The sequence below is a fragment of the Diuraphis noxia genome, unplaced genomic scaffold (genome assembly GCF_037042655.1).
Source record: "Diuraphis noxia isolate RWA-SAM2 unplaced genomic scaffold, SU_Dnox_SAM2 contig0004, whole genome shotgun sequence".
Taxonomy (NCBI): domain Eukaryota; kingdom Metazoa; phylum Arthropoda; class Insecta; order Hemiptera; family Aphididae; genus Diuraphis; species Diuraphis noxia.
In genome coordinates, this window is record NW_028301714.1 from 11866422 (window position 1) to 11888419 (window position 21998).

General features: G+C 36.7%; 1 protein-coding gene across 1 annotated transcript in view; it reads right to left on the reverse strand.

Moving 5' to 3' along the window:
• Positions 1–18907, reverse strand: part of LOC107166584 (zinc finger SWIM domain-containing protein 5-like) — a 62604-nt gene extending 43697 nt beyond the window's left edge. Inside the window, exon 1 of the mRNA XM_015515311.2 lies at positions 17924–18907. Coding sequence (XP_015370797.2) covers positions 17924–18332 — 409 coding nt within the window. The 5' untranslated portion in view covers positions 18333–18907. The remainder of the gene's footprint in view (positions 1–17923) is intronic.
• Positions 18908–21998: the final 3091 nt, after the last annotated feature.

Genomic DNA, 21998 nt, shown 5'->3' on the forward strand with positions numbered 1-21998 from the left:
GCATTAATGTATTAAAAATATAATATTATATAATTTTATCGGATGTTAAAACACATTACAACGTATGTGTTCACGCCCCGTATACATACAAAATTATGCATTTATTTTCGGTAAAAAAAAAACTTTTTAATTATTATCGTCGTTATATAACAACATATCGCCGGCAGAACAAATTGCTCGTTTTTAATCGTAAATCATAACGTACTTATAGCATTATATGTATTCCTAGTTCGACTTCGAGCACAATAGATAAAAATATGCGAAGTATAATTATATCTTGCGAAAGACAATGCGAATTATACTGACTTATATTATACAGAAGATGGACGACGCGAACCGGTGCGGAACGTGTTTATTTGGTAGCATCATCAGATAAAAAAACAACATGGTGACCGATAAGGATTTTTTACGACCGTTGAATTTGCAAGCTGAGCCGTATCATTCATTTTTTGGCCAAATTTCCAGCTCCGATAGCGCGGGTGCCGAGTGCAGGGTTATTATAACAGCCAATTGGTTCTTTTCGGTGTGTATGAGACCACAAGTACGCTAACAATTGGATGAAAGATTCAGATTACTCAGAATGTACATGAAAATAATATTACGGAACAATTTACACGACTCACTTTGGAAACTATACTTGATATCAAAACATATGTTTTCATATACACCAAATGCATATATTCGCTTCGGAATGTTGTTTTTCTTTGTCTTAATGTTAACCATGCAAATTGAACAACTATATAAATATATAAGTATACGAAATAAAATTAAAATAATTATAATGTATAGATGAACTATACAGTAATAATCTAACGCATTTATAAATGAAATAAAATCGAATAAATATCATACATTTTAGTAGTATGAGAAGTTTTGATTGTGCGCATAACACTGAGTTCTTAAAATATTTCCGGACAGTGTAATTGATACATTAGTAACGCCAAAAAGAAAGTCGCAAATAATAGGTAGGTACCTATACTGTACATTTTAGTACAAAATAACGCGACCATATAATAGTTTATATTATTATAGCACTGTATAATGTAGATACATATACGTAATAAAAAAAAAACAAGTTTTCTATCTTATATTTTTATTTTACTTCATAAATCATATTATAATTTTACGTTTTGTGGTGTTTAAAAAAATTATTTTGCTAAAATTCTGCAATAGTCTCGAAAACGAGAACAGGAAATATGGCGGAGAAACATGTTTTTCACAATTAAACACATTTCAAATGGCGAACAAATCGAGAACAAAAAAAAACCGTTTTCCACCGAAACAATATTAATACTAAAAACTTGATACACACTATACAAAAGTGAAAAATCGATATTAAGATAATTCATTATGGACGCAGGAGGAACGGCTGTCGCAGTCGCACACATTTAGTCGTATCGAAAGACTTGACCAAAAAAAAATGGCGGGGTTGCACCACGTGTATACACGCGTCGTCCAAACGATATTATTTATATCGTTTATCATCATCATCGGCCACCGATCGATAGACGCACATAATTTATTATTATTATTATAACAATATGCCGTACGAAGCCGAGAGACCTATGACCGAGCACGTATGCGGCTCTGCGAGAGGGCGAAGAGTGTATATGAATATCGTTGTTATTTTTACTATGTATATATAATTATTACAAAAAAATTAATAATAAAAAACGAGTGGTGGTATAATAACATATACGTGTTATAGGAACGAGAACAAAAAACAATAATAGTAATATATTATAACGTCCTACATAGTACTTTTTTCTTTCGTTCAGTATAAATAATAACGAACAAACGACACACACAACACGTGTGCCCTTTCTTCATACCCTTCCCTACCTATACATACATACAAGCAAACACGCCACACATATACAAAAAGTAATAAAAAACTACCCCCCTACCACGAGCACAGCACATAGTATAATAATATGATGACGAGCGGACCAACAGAGCCGACGATATTGTGTTCGCCTGCGCTCGCGATCGGCAATGGGCAAGTTCGATAGGGTGTATGGATAACTTTGTGTTCGGCGGGGAGCGGGTGCGCGGAGGGAGGCGATAAATTAGAAATGACTATTAGGCCGCGGGGAGGAAATTTACATGAAAATCGCTGGCGGGCCATCGCGCGTCCACGTGTGCATTCGGCACGGATCGATGTACGTTGCGCGCGCGTGTGTGCGTGAACATATAAGCCGCGCGAGCTAGCCAACAGGGGATGAATCACCGTCGCCGAGCGCGCGGCCTGCGGACGACAGACACGACACGACCGCCGTAGCTCAGTACGTTTTTATATTTATATATATATATACATAATGCGTGTGTACTTTGGTACGCATGGGGAGGCGGCGCACGGACAGAATGGGAAAACTGAAGCTCGGGGGTGGGGGCGGGGGAATCAGAAAAAATCCCCTACAACGGCGATAGTCGTTCAGCGAGAGAGGTCGTTGAACGCACGCGCCAAATATTGGCCGCCACCGACCGAAATGTCAGTTGTTCCTCCTATATAATAATATACACACGAGAGGCGACTCGGTGTCGAGGCGACGCGGCTGTATATTTTTCGCGGTCACGTGACACGGAAACGTACGAGACGGACGACAACGACCGCCGCGCAGCACCGACTCCCGACTACGTAGAATGTGGTGGCAACGGCGAGGTCTCTTCTTTTTTTTCCCTCGCTATATAGAATTAATACTATAATGTGTTATCATTATATGTATGAATGTATGTATGTATGCATGTATGTACATATATATAATATATATATGTGTGTGTGTGTACCTAATAATACGATACAAAAAATTGGTGTTTCTTTATCTCACCTAACCAACAATAGAAACAACGCAATAGTTTGAACTCGGAAAACGTTTTAAAAAAACGTATTTAAATATTAGTTAATTGTATAATTTCATAAGTGATATACGTTGATAGCTTAATGTAAAGACATTTTTCTTTATTTAAACATGAGTTGTCGTTTTGTATTAAACGAAAAAGAAAAACTAATGAAAAAAAAAACTAAAATATATCGTTAATATAATCTACATTTTAAATTATATAAAAAAGGTTAACTGAAAATTATATTTAAAAAAATTATTTTATAATACATATTATACAAAATACATATTTCTTTCTTATATGAGTGAACCATATCGAGTCCTTGTGAAAATGTTTTAACACTAAACGCTGCTTTTTTTCATTCGGCAGGTTTCTAATACGTTACATAATATTTAAAAAATCTAGAAACTAGCATATTATGACGTGACTTTGTTATATTATGCTCACGGTTTGAAATCATCATTTATTTTGTCATAAAAGCGATTCAATAACTTCTAATTTGTTTTTCGGAAATACATCATGCAAGTAACCAACATACATGCCCTTACAGTACTTATTAGTTATTATACATTGAATTATCAGAGTTCAATAGAGAAATGTTTCGATAACTCTTAAAAGAATTGAGTATAATAGGTGTTTAAAGAAAGGCATACTTATCCAAACACTAAATAAATACCGCTCAATATTATAAACATTATCTAATTCCGCAGGACATGCTTGATAAATGTAGAAAATGTATGTCAGTATAATCGGTAATTGTGTATACATTCTCCAATATAACATTAAAAATTGAAACTAACTACACTATGTTTGAACAAAATACCACAAAATACTATTTTAATTCCTAAAAAATAATCATAAAAACGTCCCAATAATTACGTATAGCCGTGTCTTTTATTTGACATGAAAATAACAGGAATATAATGATATAACTAAGGTTAAGCCGAATGCAAAACTGTCATAAATGTCGTTCAATAAAACTAGCATAATTTATGAAAATATGCTTACCAAACTATATATGGGTGATTTCTTTAAGAAGAATTTTAATACAATATCAAATTTCCAATATTCAACAATGGAATTCTACTTTTAAACACTATATATCTATCGCTATTCCCTAAACGCATATACGGTTAAATAGTTTAGAAAAACGATGAAACTCAATGTATTAGAACCTATTATTTTGATATTAAATTGAAATAATCCCATTAAGATAATAATATAATATCTCTAATATACGCGATAGTTAAAAGGGTAATTCGATTTTAATTAAAACAGACTTGGGGCATTGAATCGATCTGCAGACTTACTAAGTTTTAACAAGAAATAGTTAGAAATTAATTTGGACTACTTTATTACTTACTCTTATGCAGACATGAAAATTATGGTTTATTGTAAAAATACTGATACCTACGTCTAATCTGATGAAGAATTGACATTTCAAGAAATTCATTAGAAAACACTTGGCCAACAACATTTTAAATACATTAATCCAAACATCAAACTTAAGATTTTTAAATCGAGTAGGATTATAATAAGTCTATTATTGTACAATGAGTTTTTTTAAATATAATATTTAATTTTATTAAAGAAAATAGTGAAACACGATTATCTTTAATTATAAAGTACTATACCTATGTCCTATATACTTATAATAATATTATACAACGCGTAAAAGTAAATATTATACCAAATCCTTTACATTTGTATGTATTGTCACAACCTTGATTTCAAGACAAACTAAATGGTTTTTAACAGTAATTAAAAGTTTTATACAAAATTATTTAGACAATAACGACGAGTCGACGACATGAAATAATTTATCATCATATTAATAATTATGTGTTTTGTGGTCATTCCAAATCTATTTGCGACATCTAACCAAGAAAATTTATAGAAACGCAATATTTTAACAAAAAAAGAAAAATACACATTATATATTTTGATGACGCATTGTTGTAATTTAACGATATTTACTTTTTTATACCCATAGTTATATATTTTATGATAAAATTATGATAAGAATTCTTGAATATTAAAATGTTTATTTTGTATAGCTATTAAAATTATACCAACATGATAGGAATTATAAGTTTATGTTAAGCACTAGTTATATACACTAAACATATTAATAAATAACTAGATAAATTAGTTAATATACGACTCTAAATTCTAATTAAATTAAGACGTTCTTATCCAAGGTCCTATACATTTGCTAATGTGCTTAGTGCCTTAGTTAAAACAGGAGGTTAGGTGTTACAGCATTAACCTACTATATCATCTTAATATAATAAATAGACTTGTTTTCAATTACACAGAAAAATTAAGTAGTTTTAAAACATAAATTATATTTTATTTTATTTAACTTTCTATGACTCAATTTCTAGAGATAAATATTAATTTAATTTTATATTAAATAAGTTTATATCATTTAATAGGTATACTAAATATAAACTACAAATTAAACTTATATTTAGTATTTAATTAATTTTAATAATCTTAAAATGTATTAAAGAATTTTAAAAATGTTTGATTATTATAATTTTGTTTACCGCGTATGGACTGTTACAAACGTTGCGTCTTAGTAGTCCTTTGATAATATTAACTGTCTGGATTTAATAATATATAGAAAACAATCGTTATTATAATACAAAATAATAAAACTACTATAAATTAATAAAAATGTGATATAATATAAATAAGCACGTACATAATATGTATTTAACTTTTTAATGGTTAACTGCAGGAAAAATACTATACTCACAATTTCAGCAAAGAAACACTAGTTATGAATAGGAGCGCTTATCAAGCACTCAATCTCCAATGTATTAGTTCAACACTAATATTATTAATATGGATATTATAAAATGTATAATGCAGGATAAATTAGAACGATAATATCGAATTAACAATAATAATTGAATACAGTTAGGTATCATGTTTATTTTATTAAGTAGAGTTTAAAATTTTGCAAAACATTCAAGCTGTCAAGAGCCAATAGGTAATATTTTACATGGTAGTGGGAAAAAAAATCAACGGAATAAAACGGCAATGTCCAACCAAAAAAAAAAAAATTAAAACATCAAAAAATGCAAATTAATTTAAAAAAATTATGCGAAGAGTATAGAGATAACAACCCGAGGTCTACTGAATTTTTTGATTGCTATATCTCATGCTATACTATTAATTAGATATTATTTTTATTTTTATTATACATTTAATACAATTTTACCGACAATATACGTGACCATGTAATTTTATATATGCTTTTTTTTCATTTGCTTTTTTTCCTAGATTCATTTTACATGTGTGAATTGTAAAAACCTATTAAAAAGATCAGTATAATATAAATATTATAATAATAATTAATATAATAACAATTATTAGAATATCAAAGAAATTATTAAATAAATAGATACTAAATAATATAATTTGTTTGATTTTTGCACAGAATATTTTTTTAATAATAAATAATAATTCCAAGACTGTTGTCTGTTTCTGAGTATTGAACAACAAAAATAGTATTTTATTCATACATTAAATCATATTAATATATGTATAACTAAACTTTTTTTTTTCCTAAGGCAAAATTAAATTTCAAAAGAATTATACGCTATAATAATAATACCAGTATATTATTAGTTAAAAATCCAGAAAAATGATTAAAGTAGACTTTTAGCATTATAGCACATGTTTAATTTAAAAAATGATATTTTTCAGAAATTATTTATAATGACTGGATTAAAAGAACATAATGCTAACTAGTAGGAATATGACGAAAATCATAAGGCAAAACCAGTTTCAAAAATACTATTAAAAATATTTTAAAATCTTGTTTTATTAATATATATTTTCCATAGAAGTGATTATTTCATATTTAATACATAATAATAACAGAGTAAAAAAAAATTAATATTTATAAAATTAGGCGCATACATGTTATCACACATCTATAAAGTATATATTTTAAAAATTAATTCGATCGATATGTATTTAAAATGCTAAACATGAAGCTGCAAATGAGATTTCATCAGCGGTGGGCGTTTCAAATTTATAAATTAGTTGTTTAAACAGAATATCATTGGCACTCAAATCCCAAGAATAATATTTCAATGGCCATTTTTTATCATAAATAAATACGAAAGTATGTATAATAATATATTATTATAGCTTTGATCTTAGCAGTGTCATATTATGCAGCAGTGTGTTTGTTACTTTTAAACCCCACCAGGCAGGCAAGCCAACACAACACCACGACATCGGTTCGTTTTATTAGTCGGCGATTACACTATTATTTTATAACATATTATAATGGATTTGAATATAACATAATGTCAGAACTGCGGCGCGGTACTGCAGCAGGTCTCTAAACAAAGGAAAATCGATTTTTAATGAATCACTCTGTATATAGTATAAATACAGAATGACAATATCACGACATTGCGAAATAAATGTGTGTTCACAACACCCCGTGCGCGCGCTGACATTATATTGTACATGTATATACACACTAAAAGGAACTGCACATACACATTATTATAATATATTTAATACGCAGCTATAATAATATAACACCAAGCTATAGCATCCTTAGCCGCAAGACATGGCAACGCAGCGGTGTAGCGCAAACCCAGGTCTCTGTTCGTCGCGCATTATATAGAACCCTTTTAGTAATAAATAAGTATCGTATAATATGTATATAATAATAATAATATAAAAATTTCCATTGCAGTATAATAACATAAGCGCGCAAACACAGCCGCCGTCGTATTATAATGGTCTGGTTTTATGTTAATGACGTACGCCGTGCTTGCGCGTCCGTGCGTCTTTCTTAAAATATGTATAAAAATATTGTTAAACAAAAAGAACCGGTCCCGCGCCGAATGGCAAGCTATATACAAGTTCCGGTTAATTTATATTTATATATATATATTATGTGTATGTGTCTGTATGTGTGTATACACAATATTATAACGGATTTTTGCTCACCGCTTATATGCAATTTTTTTCTTTCCGGAAACGGATGTACGACCATCAATTTTATAACGTTCTAATTATAGTACAAATTAAACCAGTAATGTTTTTTTATCAACAATGTATTAATAAAAATAAACAAATTTTCTATTGCCGTTCAATCAGGGTTGAATATGATTAATATAATAATAATAATAATAATAAATGAGACTCGTAGAAAAATGACACTACGCCCACTACACAAACAGCTGAGCTTATTGTAGTATAATTTCGTTGTTTAGCATACATTCAGTGGTTTTAAAATAGGCAACATTTCATGACTGTAATATTCTTGGATACAAAAAAATAAAATGGAGGCTAATCGACAAAAAAGAAAAGTTACAAAATATTATACTCGTATACTGACTCACTTTACCTTATGTTTAATATATTTACTTGATAATTGATGAGCAAACACTATTTTAATGAAGATACGAGTTTTTTATGTCAATACTCTATAGGCTATACAGTCTAATATTCTATACTGTTGACAATTTTTGTAGGCAAAACCACGTATTCGCGGATTTAGTGAAAATATATACTCAATATGTTGGTCGAGGAAAAGTCATCGAAAAACTCGATTTGAGAATAAAATGTTTTTCTGTTGTATGTCTTATATTTCCAGGAACGGCGATATTAATAGGAAATCAAGTTTATTTGATCAGTCATATACCACTATCGTCGTGCACAGTGGGGTGAGGGATACTTTGGCAATTTCGAGAAAATATCGAGTTTAGTCTTTCTGGAATACAAATTTCTCCGATTAACGTTTAAAAGAAATTCATATAGATATAATAAACATTATATATAATGGCAAACACTTAGTTTTATCCTCGTCGTCGAGCTGCTGACTGCTGTCGATTTGCTTTTCGTACAGAAAGACATTTTAAATTCTGAGCACACCTTTACACAAAAACATAAATTATTTTTTCACTTTCATACGCGTACCTATTTTCATATTCACTAGGTATTTAGTAAGCAGGCGTACTGTGTACTTTGGAAAATTTCAAAATATGTGTAATATGAAAAACAATTATAGGCGCATACATTAGATAAAAAATTAAATGACTTAGAATATATTCTAACAGTGTTCGGTAGGTATTATAATTAAAAATAATTGTTGAAATTGTAAAATCGTTTTTTTTCGCAATAAAAAATACACTTCATTAAAAGACACAGTTTAATTCGTCATAGATTATTAATCAAACCTAATTTCGAAATCTGACGTGTTCAAGACAAAAAAATCAAACAAATTCTATCAGTCTTATGTAAATGATTTAATTTGCCATTAAATATAGATAAACGTACGTATAGATATTTATTCATTGCACAGTGTCTCAAAGGTTAGGCTAGGACAATGAAGTCGAGTATATTTAAGTATATTATATTTAAGCGTATCTTCTGATAGATGAATAAAACAAATTCCAATATCAAAATGTCTTTTTTATCATACAATTTTGATTTGGGGAACAATCGAACAATAATAGTCCGTCGTGGTTGCATCAGTGTTAGTTGGTATTATTATTATTTTGTTCTTTTTATATATGAACTCACAAAGAGAATAATAACAATAATACATTATCTAGTACAAAATTAGAGTAGATATTATTTTTTTTTTATTATTATACGCACCATCGAGTAGAAATTTAAAAGGCAAAAAAAAATATTATTTTTTCATAACGTGCAGATTGCTGTTGATTGCGTGTACTCTGTACGCGTAACAACATATATTTTATTGCACATAGGTATATCATCGGACTGGAGGGAAAACTCAAAATACCGAGGGCATAATGTTATAATACATCTGTTGCCATTTACAGCACAGCAATAGTAGGAATACATTTCCTTTCCCACTGCTGTTGATGCTCGCTCACGCACGCACACCCTTCGTCGGTTTTTGACGAAATGAGGCTCGTGCAATTCTAATAAGTTTTAGCGATATATATATATATATTCAAGTCCGGAAGTTGCCAATTACGATTGACTTTAAAACGGGACGACCACCTTGTACTACACTGTGTGCATTACACTCGAAACATAAACCCACACGCAGTGTATTTAAAAAAAAAAAATCAACGATCGCTATGACAACTATTACGGGATGTATAATATAACTACAAGCAGCCATAGAAGTCAGTTATTAATTATCATATTATCATTGTCGCCTAACAGCGATAATCCCGAACGTGGTTTCTCTCCGCTCAAAGTGCGTTTGCAATATTTTTCATAATAATATACTATACATTTTATTTTAACAATGAGAATTTGAATATTTTTAATTATGTTAAGTGGCTCGCTAATACTTTCCTGATAAATATTCAACATAAATTTACATTTAATGGTAATTCGGTTTTTTTTTATATAATATATTTATATTTTAATTCTTTTTTTTCGGTCGAAACAAAAATAAGCCAGAATAAATAATAAAGCTTAGGTTTTAGCGAATAGATTAAAATATTATTAAAAAATAAAACCTCGCGGACAACGACGTGTAAACTACGTAAAATAATAATATGTATGCGGTGTTCCAGAGCTCCGCCGGGAAACACGCGAATTCCGTAACATATCAGTCTGGTGACCCACACGGCCACACGGCCACCGCCCACTGTCGTCACACGGTTTTCACGCGTTGACGCTTTTTCAGCCGTTTGGTTCTCTGCTCGCCTTGTACAAATTATACAAGTGTAATTTCATTATGAACATTTCAAAAAGGTTGATGGGTGATGGGTGGTGGTGTTGAGGTAGGGGTAGCAGAGAGAGAAACCGTTATAATTGAGAATTGTTTATTACACGTCGCGTGTTTTCAGCGATTGCGTATATTATGTACCTAGCACCATCTCACATAATGTAATATTTAACGGAAACCACGATTTTTTTTATAGACCTCCTTAACAATATTAACTTTTTAAAGGCCATTGACGGTTTTATATCTATATAGATTTTGATATTTTGAGTGTATAAAAATAACATAATATCGAGCATAATATTATAGTGTTTATCAAAAAATAAATACGATGTATGTACAAAATACCTACGAATATTAAAAAAGAACAATACTACTTCTATTACAAATTTGTATTAGTTATAATTAACCCTTATTTATTATAGTTCATCAAGATAATCATGCCTTCAATCACATATTCTGCATATTGCATAAATTTTATATAGTTAAAAAACAACTAAAATATTTTTAATCTGTACGCCTTATGGACTAGGTAGTCTACTATACCATAATAGTTATGATCTAATAAATACTTATATTTTAAGTTATTAAATTAATATTATATTAATTTAATTATTTTTAATTTTTAATTTTAGTGTAATGTATATATATCATTGAAAAAAATTGTTTTCGTTATAATTTTACTATGATACTCAAAGAGAACCAAAAGAGTCACTTTAGGTTCGATTGCAAATTACGATTACCTTAGTGTCCTAAGCGAAGACATAAGAAATTATATAAGCCATGTATATCAAAAAATGTTTGATAGACAAGTAGGCAAGATAGGACATTATATAATATATTTCAAATTTCTGCATACACAGTTTACGGATTTGTTCTAAAAAAAGTACAAAACTATTTCATCGATAATATAAGACGTAACTAAGACAGACGGTATGATTCCGACGGTATATATTTGGATCGTGTCGCGACGTGGACCAGACGCGAAACAAATAGTGGAATTGGCTGAAAAAGAACGACGTCACGACGAAATACCCAATACACAACGAACAGTCGCTTCCATTTTTGAAATGTCTTATCTTGTTCATTGGTGACGTCGGCGTCATAATAATATAATATTTAAATATAATTTAACCTAGATATAGCGTACTATATAATAGTATAATATAATATACGAAGTCGCCCATACGAGGACCGGTTATCGTCGCAACAAAAACTAAACGAGTTTTCATTTGTTTGCGTTATTTTCGTCTGGTCTGGGTTATAGTTTGCGTAGCTGTCGATGATCGTATAGGTAACGTACGCGTATGATAATATGATATTACGTTCATAAATTATTATAAACGGTTATACATACACGGCGATCGGAAGCGCTTCGGAGTGAAAACAGAAACGGAATGGCCAAGATTGGTCGGTTGTCTTTCGGGGCGCTCTGTATGACGAATATTATACTCACGCACGGACATGTGTTGCCGCCCGCGTGTCAGTGTGTGCGAGACGGTTTCGTGTGTATGTGTGCGAGAACGTACCACCACACATCGTAATAATAATAATAATAATAATAATAATAATAAGAGACGAAGAGTCCGTCTGACGGCGGAGGCGAGAGATTACGCACGCACGCGGGTAACGGGAAGAGGAGGAGCAAGCGGCGGCGGCGGCGGCAGCGTCTACAGCCGCTGCCGCCGCCCCTGAAATGCGTTCTCTGAACCGCGTGCGAGTGCGCCCGCTAATGCGTGTGTGTGTTTGTGTAATTCCAATCTCGTTTTCGTGGACGAGGTACGCCACCCGCCGGTGAGCGAGTGTATACCGTACTCGCGCCCCCCGGCGTCTTTACACGCGCGCGCACGCACGCAAAAGCCGACCGACCGCTGTCCGTGTAGATGTGTGGAGGTACTAAATAGTAATAGTAAGAATATAGTAGTAGAAGTAATAGTAGTAGTAAGAGTAGTAGTAGTAATAATAATAGTAATGTTGTTGTAGTAGTAACATTGCGAGCGTGTGCGCGTGCGTGTGGTAGTCGTCGTCGTCGCCGAGTGGTTGCCACGTTGCCGATCGGAACGTTGCCGAGAGAGCGCGAGCGGTTTTGAAGGAAGGGTGGAACGGCGGTGGCGAGAGGGCTGCTTATACACAACGCGGTGGCGGCGGCGTTTTCCTTAATAGCCGTGTGCTCTTCACTCCCACCGATGGCCGACGCGATGCCCTTTTACCCGCCCCCCCGCGACTGCGAAGCTAACACTCTTTTACTGCGGTACATATTATACGGACACGACCCCCCGGGCACCGCCGCCCTAAATTCAGCTGATCTACGAAATCTTTTCGACTTGTTCGACTCCGGACCGAACGACGATTTGAATCGTTTGTCCGCGATTTTGAGTACCCCTGAGAGAGAAAGAGGGCCAGGTGTATGCGAGTGTAGTTAATACTGCAGTCAGCTGCTGCATGGAAACCACTTTGAACCCATCGAAACCGCACGGGCTCAGTGAAGGGCGCCGGTATAGATTTCTCGGTTAGATAATGTCCGGCAGTGCTTGGAAAATATATCACTCGATTTTTCGGGTGCCGCAAGTTCGATCTATCACGATCAATGACGGTTATATACTCGACTGTCGCCATCGCTGCGACGGCGTTGTTCCATCTGTTAAAACCGCATTTTTGAACCCATGTGGTTAATGACGACAACGCGCGGAGGACCGAGGGTCGACTCCGAAGGAAATTGGTTCTTTCTTTCTCTCTCCTCTCTCTCTCACCCTCCATCCATCCATCTCGCTCGCACGCCAGACGGCCTACAGACGTCGTCACGGGTACCTTTCGAATTTCGGGAAAAAAAGAAATGTACGTAAAAACGGTTTTGGTGAGGTGAAGACTGTTGGTTTGCTCCCTCGGCAAAATAAATAACAAATATTTCACACGCAGCGCCGATAAAATCGGCGTCTTCAGCAACAGCCCCCACACGATTGTCGATGAGGGTGTTGGCCATAGAACGAAAACAATGGGGTTTGTCGTCGCGTGGGGTGGCGATAGGGACGGACAATTGTGTAGTAGGCAGTGGCGTACATATGGTGGAGGAGTGAGGAAAGACGTTTGCTGTGCGAATATTTGCCTCGGCGGCGCGTTCGATTTGTTCGGTTTTTACCTCTCTCGCTCTCAACTCTTCACTCTCTATACGCACACTAGCACACTAGCACACTGCACATGGCACGACTGCCAAAATTGTCGTCGACCGCCGCACCTCCACATAATAATTTCTTATTATTCAGAAACTATAGATAAAAACTGTATACTGGAAATAATATATTTAAGGAATGGATGGACGATCAATCGTCCGCCATTAGAATCCTTCGTATGCGCTGTAGGAATAAAAGTATAATACACACTGAATTATCGAACCGCCTGCAGGAATGATGATGTGACAAAAATTGATTTACGTGTGGACCGATTGTTTCGGTTTAAATGCGTCGATCACCACGGCACAAGATTACATTTTATTTTACTTTATTTCATCATATGTTATTACACCTATACACATCCTGTTCTAAAACGTAGTACAGAGTATGAGTGTGTGTGTGTATGTACACTGTTAGTCCCGTATCCAAACCGCCTCCAAAACAATAATAACGCGTTCGACGTGAGTTATTCAACACCACCCTGCTGTCGCGTGTATCGTAAGGAAAATATAATATTAGGTTTCGTATTTTTGCCGTAGGTATAATAGACTATACAACACATAATATTATACTGGCTGTATTTTATTCTTACGTTCAGCTGCTGCTGCTGTAGCAGTACGTATGAAATCCCTTTTTGGGTAACATAAAACTGAATCTTTATCCGACACGACGCCATCTTGTTTGCTAACACAAAACGTAAAAACACGTTTCGCGGTATGTGCCAAAGATGATATATTAATCATCTTTTTTTTTTTTAATTTAACCTCTAGGATAAAAAAAAAGGGTTGTCGACGCAGCAAGAAATTGTTTTTTCATCGAGTAGTAAAACGAAAATGAATAGTAACCGCTGGTGTATAGCGCACTGTATATAATCTGTCGTATACAGTTGAATAAAAAATAATTAGGCCGATTGGAGATAAAAATAAAATGCAGATTGCTAAATTATTCTGAATGTGCATTAACCAAGTAAATATCCATAATCCGTATAAAAAAAAATTTGTACATGTTGAATTTAATAGTGAAAAATGAACTATACAGCAGTCTACGAATTTGGAAGTCTGATATGGTGGTACGAGTCGGATCACGTGGTCGAGATATCATATGATACAATTACTGAGCATGGCGACCGCTTTGCACAGTTTGTCTTGTTATTGTTTTGCGGTCAATCACCAGCGTGTCGTTCTTTAATGCTGATGGCCTGGGCGGTGTCCGCATATGGAGACGGTTATCAGTAGCGCACAGCTGTTCAATTTTTGCGATTATTTTATATTTAATACACAATTTATTTTATTGACGTTGCGATCTGGATCAATACACACGAATTACGAACATATGAACTGTGGTTACGTCGCAGGACACAGGAAGCATATCGAAATAATAATAATAATGATAAAATGATAATTCAAACTTTTGTTTGTCGAGACAGCAGCAGCATACACAATACCCGAGTGAGTAACTCTATGTATATATATGTTTGTGTGTGTGCGTGACTATTGTTATATTGGAAACGCAATGACGCCAATTGTTTGTTTTTGGGCAAAGATAATAAAAAGAGAACCCTCTAGTGGCAATGCGACGGCGGCGGCAGCAGTGGAGTGCTGGCTGCATGAGAGACTATGAGCGCAGGGAAAAATATTTGTTCAGGTTATGCCGAGGAGGGCGAATAAAAAGGTCTAATATTAATCGTAATAAGAACTATACACGTCCAGTCGTTGCGTATCAGCAGTAGCAGACAGTCAAGAGCTCGATATGTTGTAAAACCTTGAAAACTGACGAGGGTGTAATATTATAATGATGAAATGGCGAAAACGTCACTCTCCATGGTATTTAGTATGTTTCACTTGGTTTTTTCGCTAATTCATTGGTTTTAATATCATCAATCCCCACAGGATAAGAGTGGCGGTTTAAACTATGCTATAGTATTGTATAACAATATATTATTATAATATGCCTATTAGGTACTAATAAAATGCATTCTGCTGCGTATACGGGCTCCTACACGGTCATCCTACTCTATATATTCAACTATTATAGTGCTGGTACATAACAAGATGACGGTCAGCCAAGGCTCTCTTCTATAGCGTTATTCAAGTATGTTACATCCCCACCCTATTCATAAACACAATTCATGACGGGACAAGAGCTTTGCCAATTGGACGTGAATAGAGTCGACAAATTGAAAAACATGTTCTGAGACAGACTACGGACTGCGGTCGATTAAAATTGTGTTTTTGAAATATAATAAATAATAAAAGCGTAACCTAACCATAACGCTGTTATTATAATATTATACATTGAAATGATAATCTATTTTATCGATAAATGTTAATAATAAAATTCAATACCTATGATAATATTATATAATATCGAGCGCATATACAAGTAGGTACCTAAAATTATGTTACTTGGAAAAATACGAATTGGTCGAGAAGGCTTCCGGAAAGACAATCGGACCGATGCGCATCTAATGGGAAACGCAACGTATATAACGATGGGAGGCTATATGGCGACGGTCGAGAAATCGTCATGATGCATACCGGAAATTCCTGAAATCCGTTCGTAACCCGAGGCGGCAGTGGCCTTCGCCGTTGACCACGCGGTGCGCGGCGGGCCACGTACGTCCTGACCGTGCCGGTCTGACCGTCGGCGATTCTGCGAGATTTTTCCACGCGCTTTTGGCTGACGTCCAAATAATAATATACGAACTCCTTTATGAGGTTGTTGCTCGTCCCTCATGCGGTGGTCGTCGAGATATTTTTCCAATTCGGCAAGATTTTAATTAAAATATAATGATGATAATAAATGCGTACTCTCTACACGCACACGTCACACGTACGCCCAGAGCGGCGTGTGATGTGTGCGTATGTGTAACGCGCTAGACTGCTGCAGAAAAATATAAATACGATGACGACGTTAGTAACAATAACAATAATAATAATAATAATATACCACATTTGCACATTAGCATTTTCATGAATACGCGGTCGACGGCTGGCTCGCAGAATTAACGACGTACTTGTATAAATATTTAAAAACGAAAAATATTTTATATTAGTTATTGTAATTTATTTTAATTCGTAAACTCGGGAGGATAGAAGCGAATGAGTATTCAGGGGGGCACCGCGATGGCGGGCCGTAGGAGGCTCGATAATAATAATTACCGCGCGCGCCTATGTGTATCGACGTTTCCCCCCCCTCACTCACCCCCCAACAAATCGAAACGCGCTTTTGAATAATGCATATCCGCCGGAACACCTGGTGGTGGCAGTGGTAGTGGTGGCGGTGGTGGTGGAAGCGGCGGCGACGGTGGCCGCGCTTCCTCCCATCGACGACGATCGTATTATTACTATTATCATTGTGACGATAAAAATACGCGTGCGACAACGACGAACGAACACACGTCACGGACATCGCGCGCGCGTTCACCGTTTACCGATTTTTCGTTGTCGGTTGTTGCGACAGCACACAGATATTATTGATATTGTTTAAACGGTAAGGAGACAGTCAGTGGGCAAGGAAGAAACGGATAGAAAAATAGTGTGTGAGAGAGAGAACGAGCGATAGAAACGCGGCTAATAAGAATTTGAAATGAGGTCCTCCTCGACGGGGTTGAATTTACCCGGACGTGCCCCGCATGCATTTTACATAATTCCGTCGGCTATTAGATCAATATGACGCGGGTGCGTGTGTGTCCCCCACACGTATAATACATATCTATGTATATAATACGTATGTGTATATATTATACGACGACGACGCGCGTACACACACTCACACACACCATCGCCTCCCTCTCGCTGCGACCGTTTAACCCGCGCACCACAGCCACCGTCGTCGACGACCATCCATATCCTCCTTGTCCTAATACTCCTATACCGCCGCTATACTATTACGACTATTACATTATGCGTACCCCTTGCGAAAAACAAAAAAAAAATTATATATATACCAAACGATGTAGTTACACATTGATGATTTTTATATATATATTTTTTTTTATTTATGCATACTACGGACGACCGTGATCGGACGCCCGTGTCCGTTTTTCCGCCCCCGCCGACGACACGGGGGCGGTCTATCTGCTGCGACCACCGTTCAGGTGACTTGTGAAACGGCCACGACGTCGCGCTCGATATCTTATAATTATATGCGGCAAATATTTCGACTTATTGACCGACATTCAATATTTTTAATAATGCAACGTTATGTTTGTACTCACCGACTTGCAGCACCCGGTCCACGCAGCCGGTCTCCAGGAGCTTAAGCCCTTTGTAAAACGACAGGTTGCTCTGTTCAGAGTTCTGAGACGATGAGCTGGCTTGCGACACGCGTATCAGCGACGAGTACATGAATATATCACGCTCGTTGCGCGGAAACGACCAGTAGATAATCTGTCGCTGCACCGGTTCCGGTATGCGGCTGTACCGTTCCTCGATCCGCTGGAACGGTATGTTCTCGGCCACTATCCGGGCGGTGATGTCCAACAGCGAGTCGGGCGACCGGAGCGTCGCTGACCCGCCGGCCGACGACGACGTTGACGCACCGTCCACGCCGCCGTCTCTGCAGCACGGCCGCTTGTTGGACACGCCAGCGCCGCGGCTGCAGCACGGCCGTTTGCACGACGCCATCGCTACGACGCTACGACGTTACTACGACGACGGCGGTGACCGCTGCTATTGTCGCTGTTTTTGTTGGTGTCGCGGCGACTGACGCTGTTGCTGCTGCTTCTGTTGCTGACTACAACGACGGCTTCGGAGGCGATTCGGCGGACACGCATCACACGTACGCATACACAGTGGCCAAGACGACGGCGGCGGCGGCGTCGAGAGAGCTCGGTAGAGACACTCGGACGACACAGTCGTCGCGAGATTAGAGAACCCCGTCGACCGATCGCGGCACACGGAAACGAAAACCGGAGACGCGCACGCACTCGGCGGGTTGGCGACAAAATAAAATGAATTCGGAAATTATCGAGAAAAAATTCACGGTTTGTAATATTTTCACGACGAAAAAATATTACTTAACGTACACATTGCGCGCACACACAAAAAAACACGATACTACGATGGACACACACACGCGCGGCGGCGGCGACGACGACGGCGAAGAAGAACAAAATAATGATATTATTATATTATATTATATACATATACACGCACGCACACGCCGCACACACACACACACACACGCACAACCGTAACGACGAACTGGCCGCGCCCGTATCTCGTTGAACACTGAACGCCGACGGCGGCGGTGGTGGCGGCGGTTCGCCGTCGATGTTCCCCACCACGTCGCGGTCGCAGCGCGCGCCGCGGCTATCGTGCGTGTGTGTCAGTGAGTGCGTGTGATCGTCCGTTTATGTACGTATGTGTGTGTGTGTGCGTGTGTGTGTTATTGCGTGCGGGAGTGCACACCGCGGCGGCGACCACTATCGATACATCACGCCGTCCAAGCACAATCGATATCGTAATAATAATATTATACGTGTGAGACGACGTCGCCCCGACGGCATTTTTTCCCCCTTTTTTTCACGTACGCGATAATGTAATTATCATTCGCCGCCTCCGCCCGGCGCACCGACTGCCGAGGCGGCGGCATGACAACGGTGCCGCGGCGTGACTCCCATGACTCGGCCGCCACCGCCGATCACAGATATCACGGAGTCCGAAAAGCACCGATCCGACATTTTCGGCGGCACCTCGGATCCGCTGTTCTCTTCGGCGTTCGATGTCCCATCGTCAGGGTTATTGTCAGTAAAATTATTATATAACTCTTCGTTTTCTTCCTGTTCGTTCAGTAGAGAGTGAAAAATTAACCGTAACAATGTCGTCTCGTCACCAAAAGTGTAACCGCCGTCGACGACTAGTCGAAAACACCTGTGAACGGGATTATAGCTTTTAGACGTAACGTACGCCGGCCACTCACCCATCGCCGGCGCCGCTCCGGAACACGAAGACCGAGAGTTTCGGCCCGAAGAATTCCTTTCGCCGAACCGCGGCCGCTCGTTTGATCTGCCGAATTGTCGTTATTCCGCCCGACCACCGACGAACAACTAAAATAATAATAACATTATTTTATTTTTTTAAACACAACTGAAATACATAATTATTATTCGCTTTACGGACGACGGTAGTTAAATTATTAATGTGTCGGGTTTTCGCCAATCGTCGAAATAAGACCTTCGAGTGTTTTTCATTACATTTTTTACGTCATTTTATAGCTAAACATTACTCGTGCGAATATTTGTAGAGTTTCAACAACCATTTTATTTCAAAAAAATAATTTCGGGAACTGTACATGGAATTGGTTAGTTGTTATCGACCTACAAGTATTTCGACCGCGTCACTGCGTGCATTGTGCATTTGTGCACATAATTTATCTCCTATTTTTCGCGTTCAACGTAGGTACATAGTAAATAGTTGTCAAGTCTAATTGATATTTAAAGTTTATTTTTCCACTGAACCACCATGTCGGTAATTATTGTTATTCGGTGTATACTGCACTCGTATGGCTATCTGCCGATGGGAAACCAAACTTGTGTATATTATGTCTTTTCGTACTGCCAAAATAGTAATATAATTTCTTGATAAAAACAAAAGAGATTTGTTCGACGGTTTTGAGCAACAGAACACGATCCAACCAAATTATTTACATGCACAGATTAATACTCTGCAAAGTCGGTAGAAATATCATGAGAGTTAATTTTTTATTGTTTCTCGTATTAAAAACGACGCATATTTATATCGACATATTATGTTTGATAGTATATCATATTTAATAATAATCCGTGTGATGCATAATTATAATAATAGATCCGTGACACATCGTAAGTGCATAATATGCCTCTCTCCTCGCCGCAATTCACCACCACCACGGTCGCACAGGATATTCATCTCTTATTAACAGTCATCGTCGTTTCCTAGATCGTTTTTCGATATTTCGTAAGACACTTCTAATAGCATACCGCCGCATTGTACACCATTCAGTAACAACTAATACGAACTTTAAATTAAAAATATATTATATTAATATTATACAATATATTTTATCGTTGAAACATAATATTATTACCTATATTTACATTGTATTTTCCTAATCGCCGCACTTATCGTTCATATTCGGCACTACACTGCTCAACTGCTGACGCTCAACAGTACCTATATAACAATAATAATTACTAATTACTAATTAGTGCAATGTGATTTGCACACGCGTTCCGGAGCGAAACGATCTGGTAATCGTCTTCTTGAAAACGTAATATCATAATAATTGTGCCGCCATAATATTATTAATGTCATTTAATATTTTGCGCTGCTGCTGCTGCTGCTATATGGCCATACAGATTTGAAAAGACCGCGACAGTCGCTGCAGCACACGCTCGTCGCAATAATGCACCGGTGCAACTGTTGTTATCTCTCGGCGAAATCGACAAATAAACGTAGGAAATTATTTAAAGCCGCGTAATTTACTTTTAAACACACACACACACACACGTCCATCAAGCACACGCACTCGGACTTGTGTTACGTGCGCGCAATAATCTTCTCTCGCATTACGCTATTGCCGTGCTTTGTTGAAAGCAAATCGAACGAGTTGCGCGCGGCAGCTGAACGTTCATAATATTAATAATATTAAACGCGTACACATATACATATAGGGGGAAAACGAGTATGGCACGACGGTTTAGCTGAAAACTCGATTTGCTCGGACATTAATCTTGAGGGAAATGTGCGTGTGTCGCGAGAGAGGAAAACGCCAAACGCGCGTAACCGGGTATTTATTTATTTGATTTTTTTTTTTTCATGCACGGTTGCGGTCGCGCAGTTTTCTAGAACCGCTTGAACTTCGAATTTCGTAATAATAATAATAATAATAATAATAATAACAAAATATATGCGTCTGCGATCCAGTCTCGTGCTTTTTTGGAAATCGAAAAGCGTGTCAAATCGTGATTGAGTATTGAGTGTCTAGCAATTTAGTCAAATCGACTGAAAATCGATTGAAGTTCAACTTTGAATAGGTAAAATATATTGTTATATGATATATCAATAACGATTTTACTAGGTAGTGTAATAAAGCAATACTATCATAATAATATTATTATGTCGTTGTCGCCGTGCAAGTCGCGCACGTCGTCATAATCGGACACCTGCGCGATTATTTTGTCCAGTCGTTTTTTTCGCATTTTGTCCACTGCAGCTGCACATTGCTAGCGTATCAGAATACATTGTAATAATGTTAATAATATGCAACAAATTATCGCGCGTAATACTTCCATATACTTTGCTCCTTTG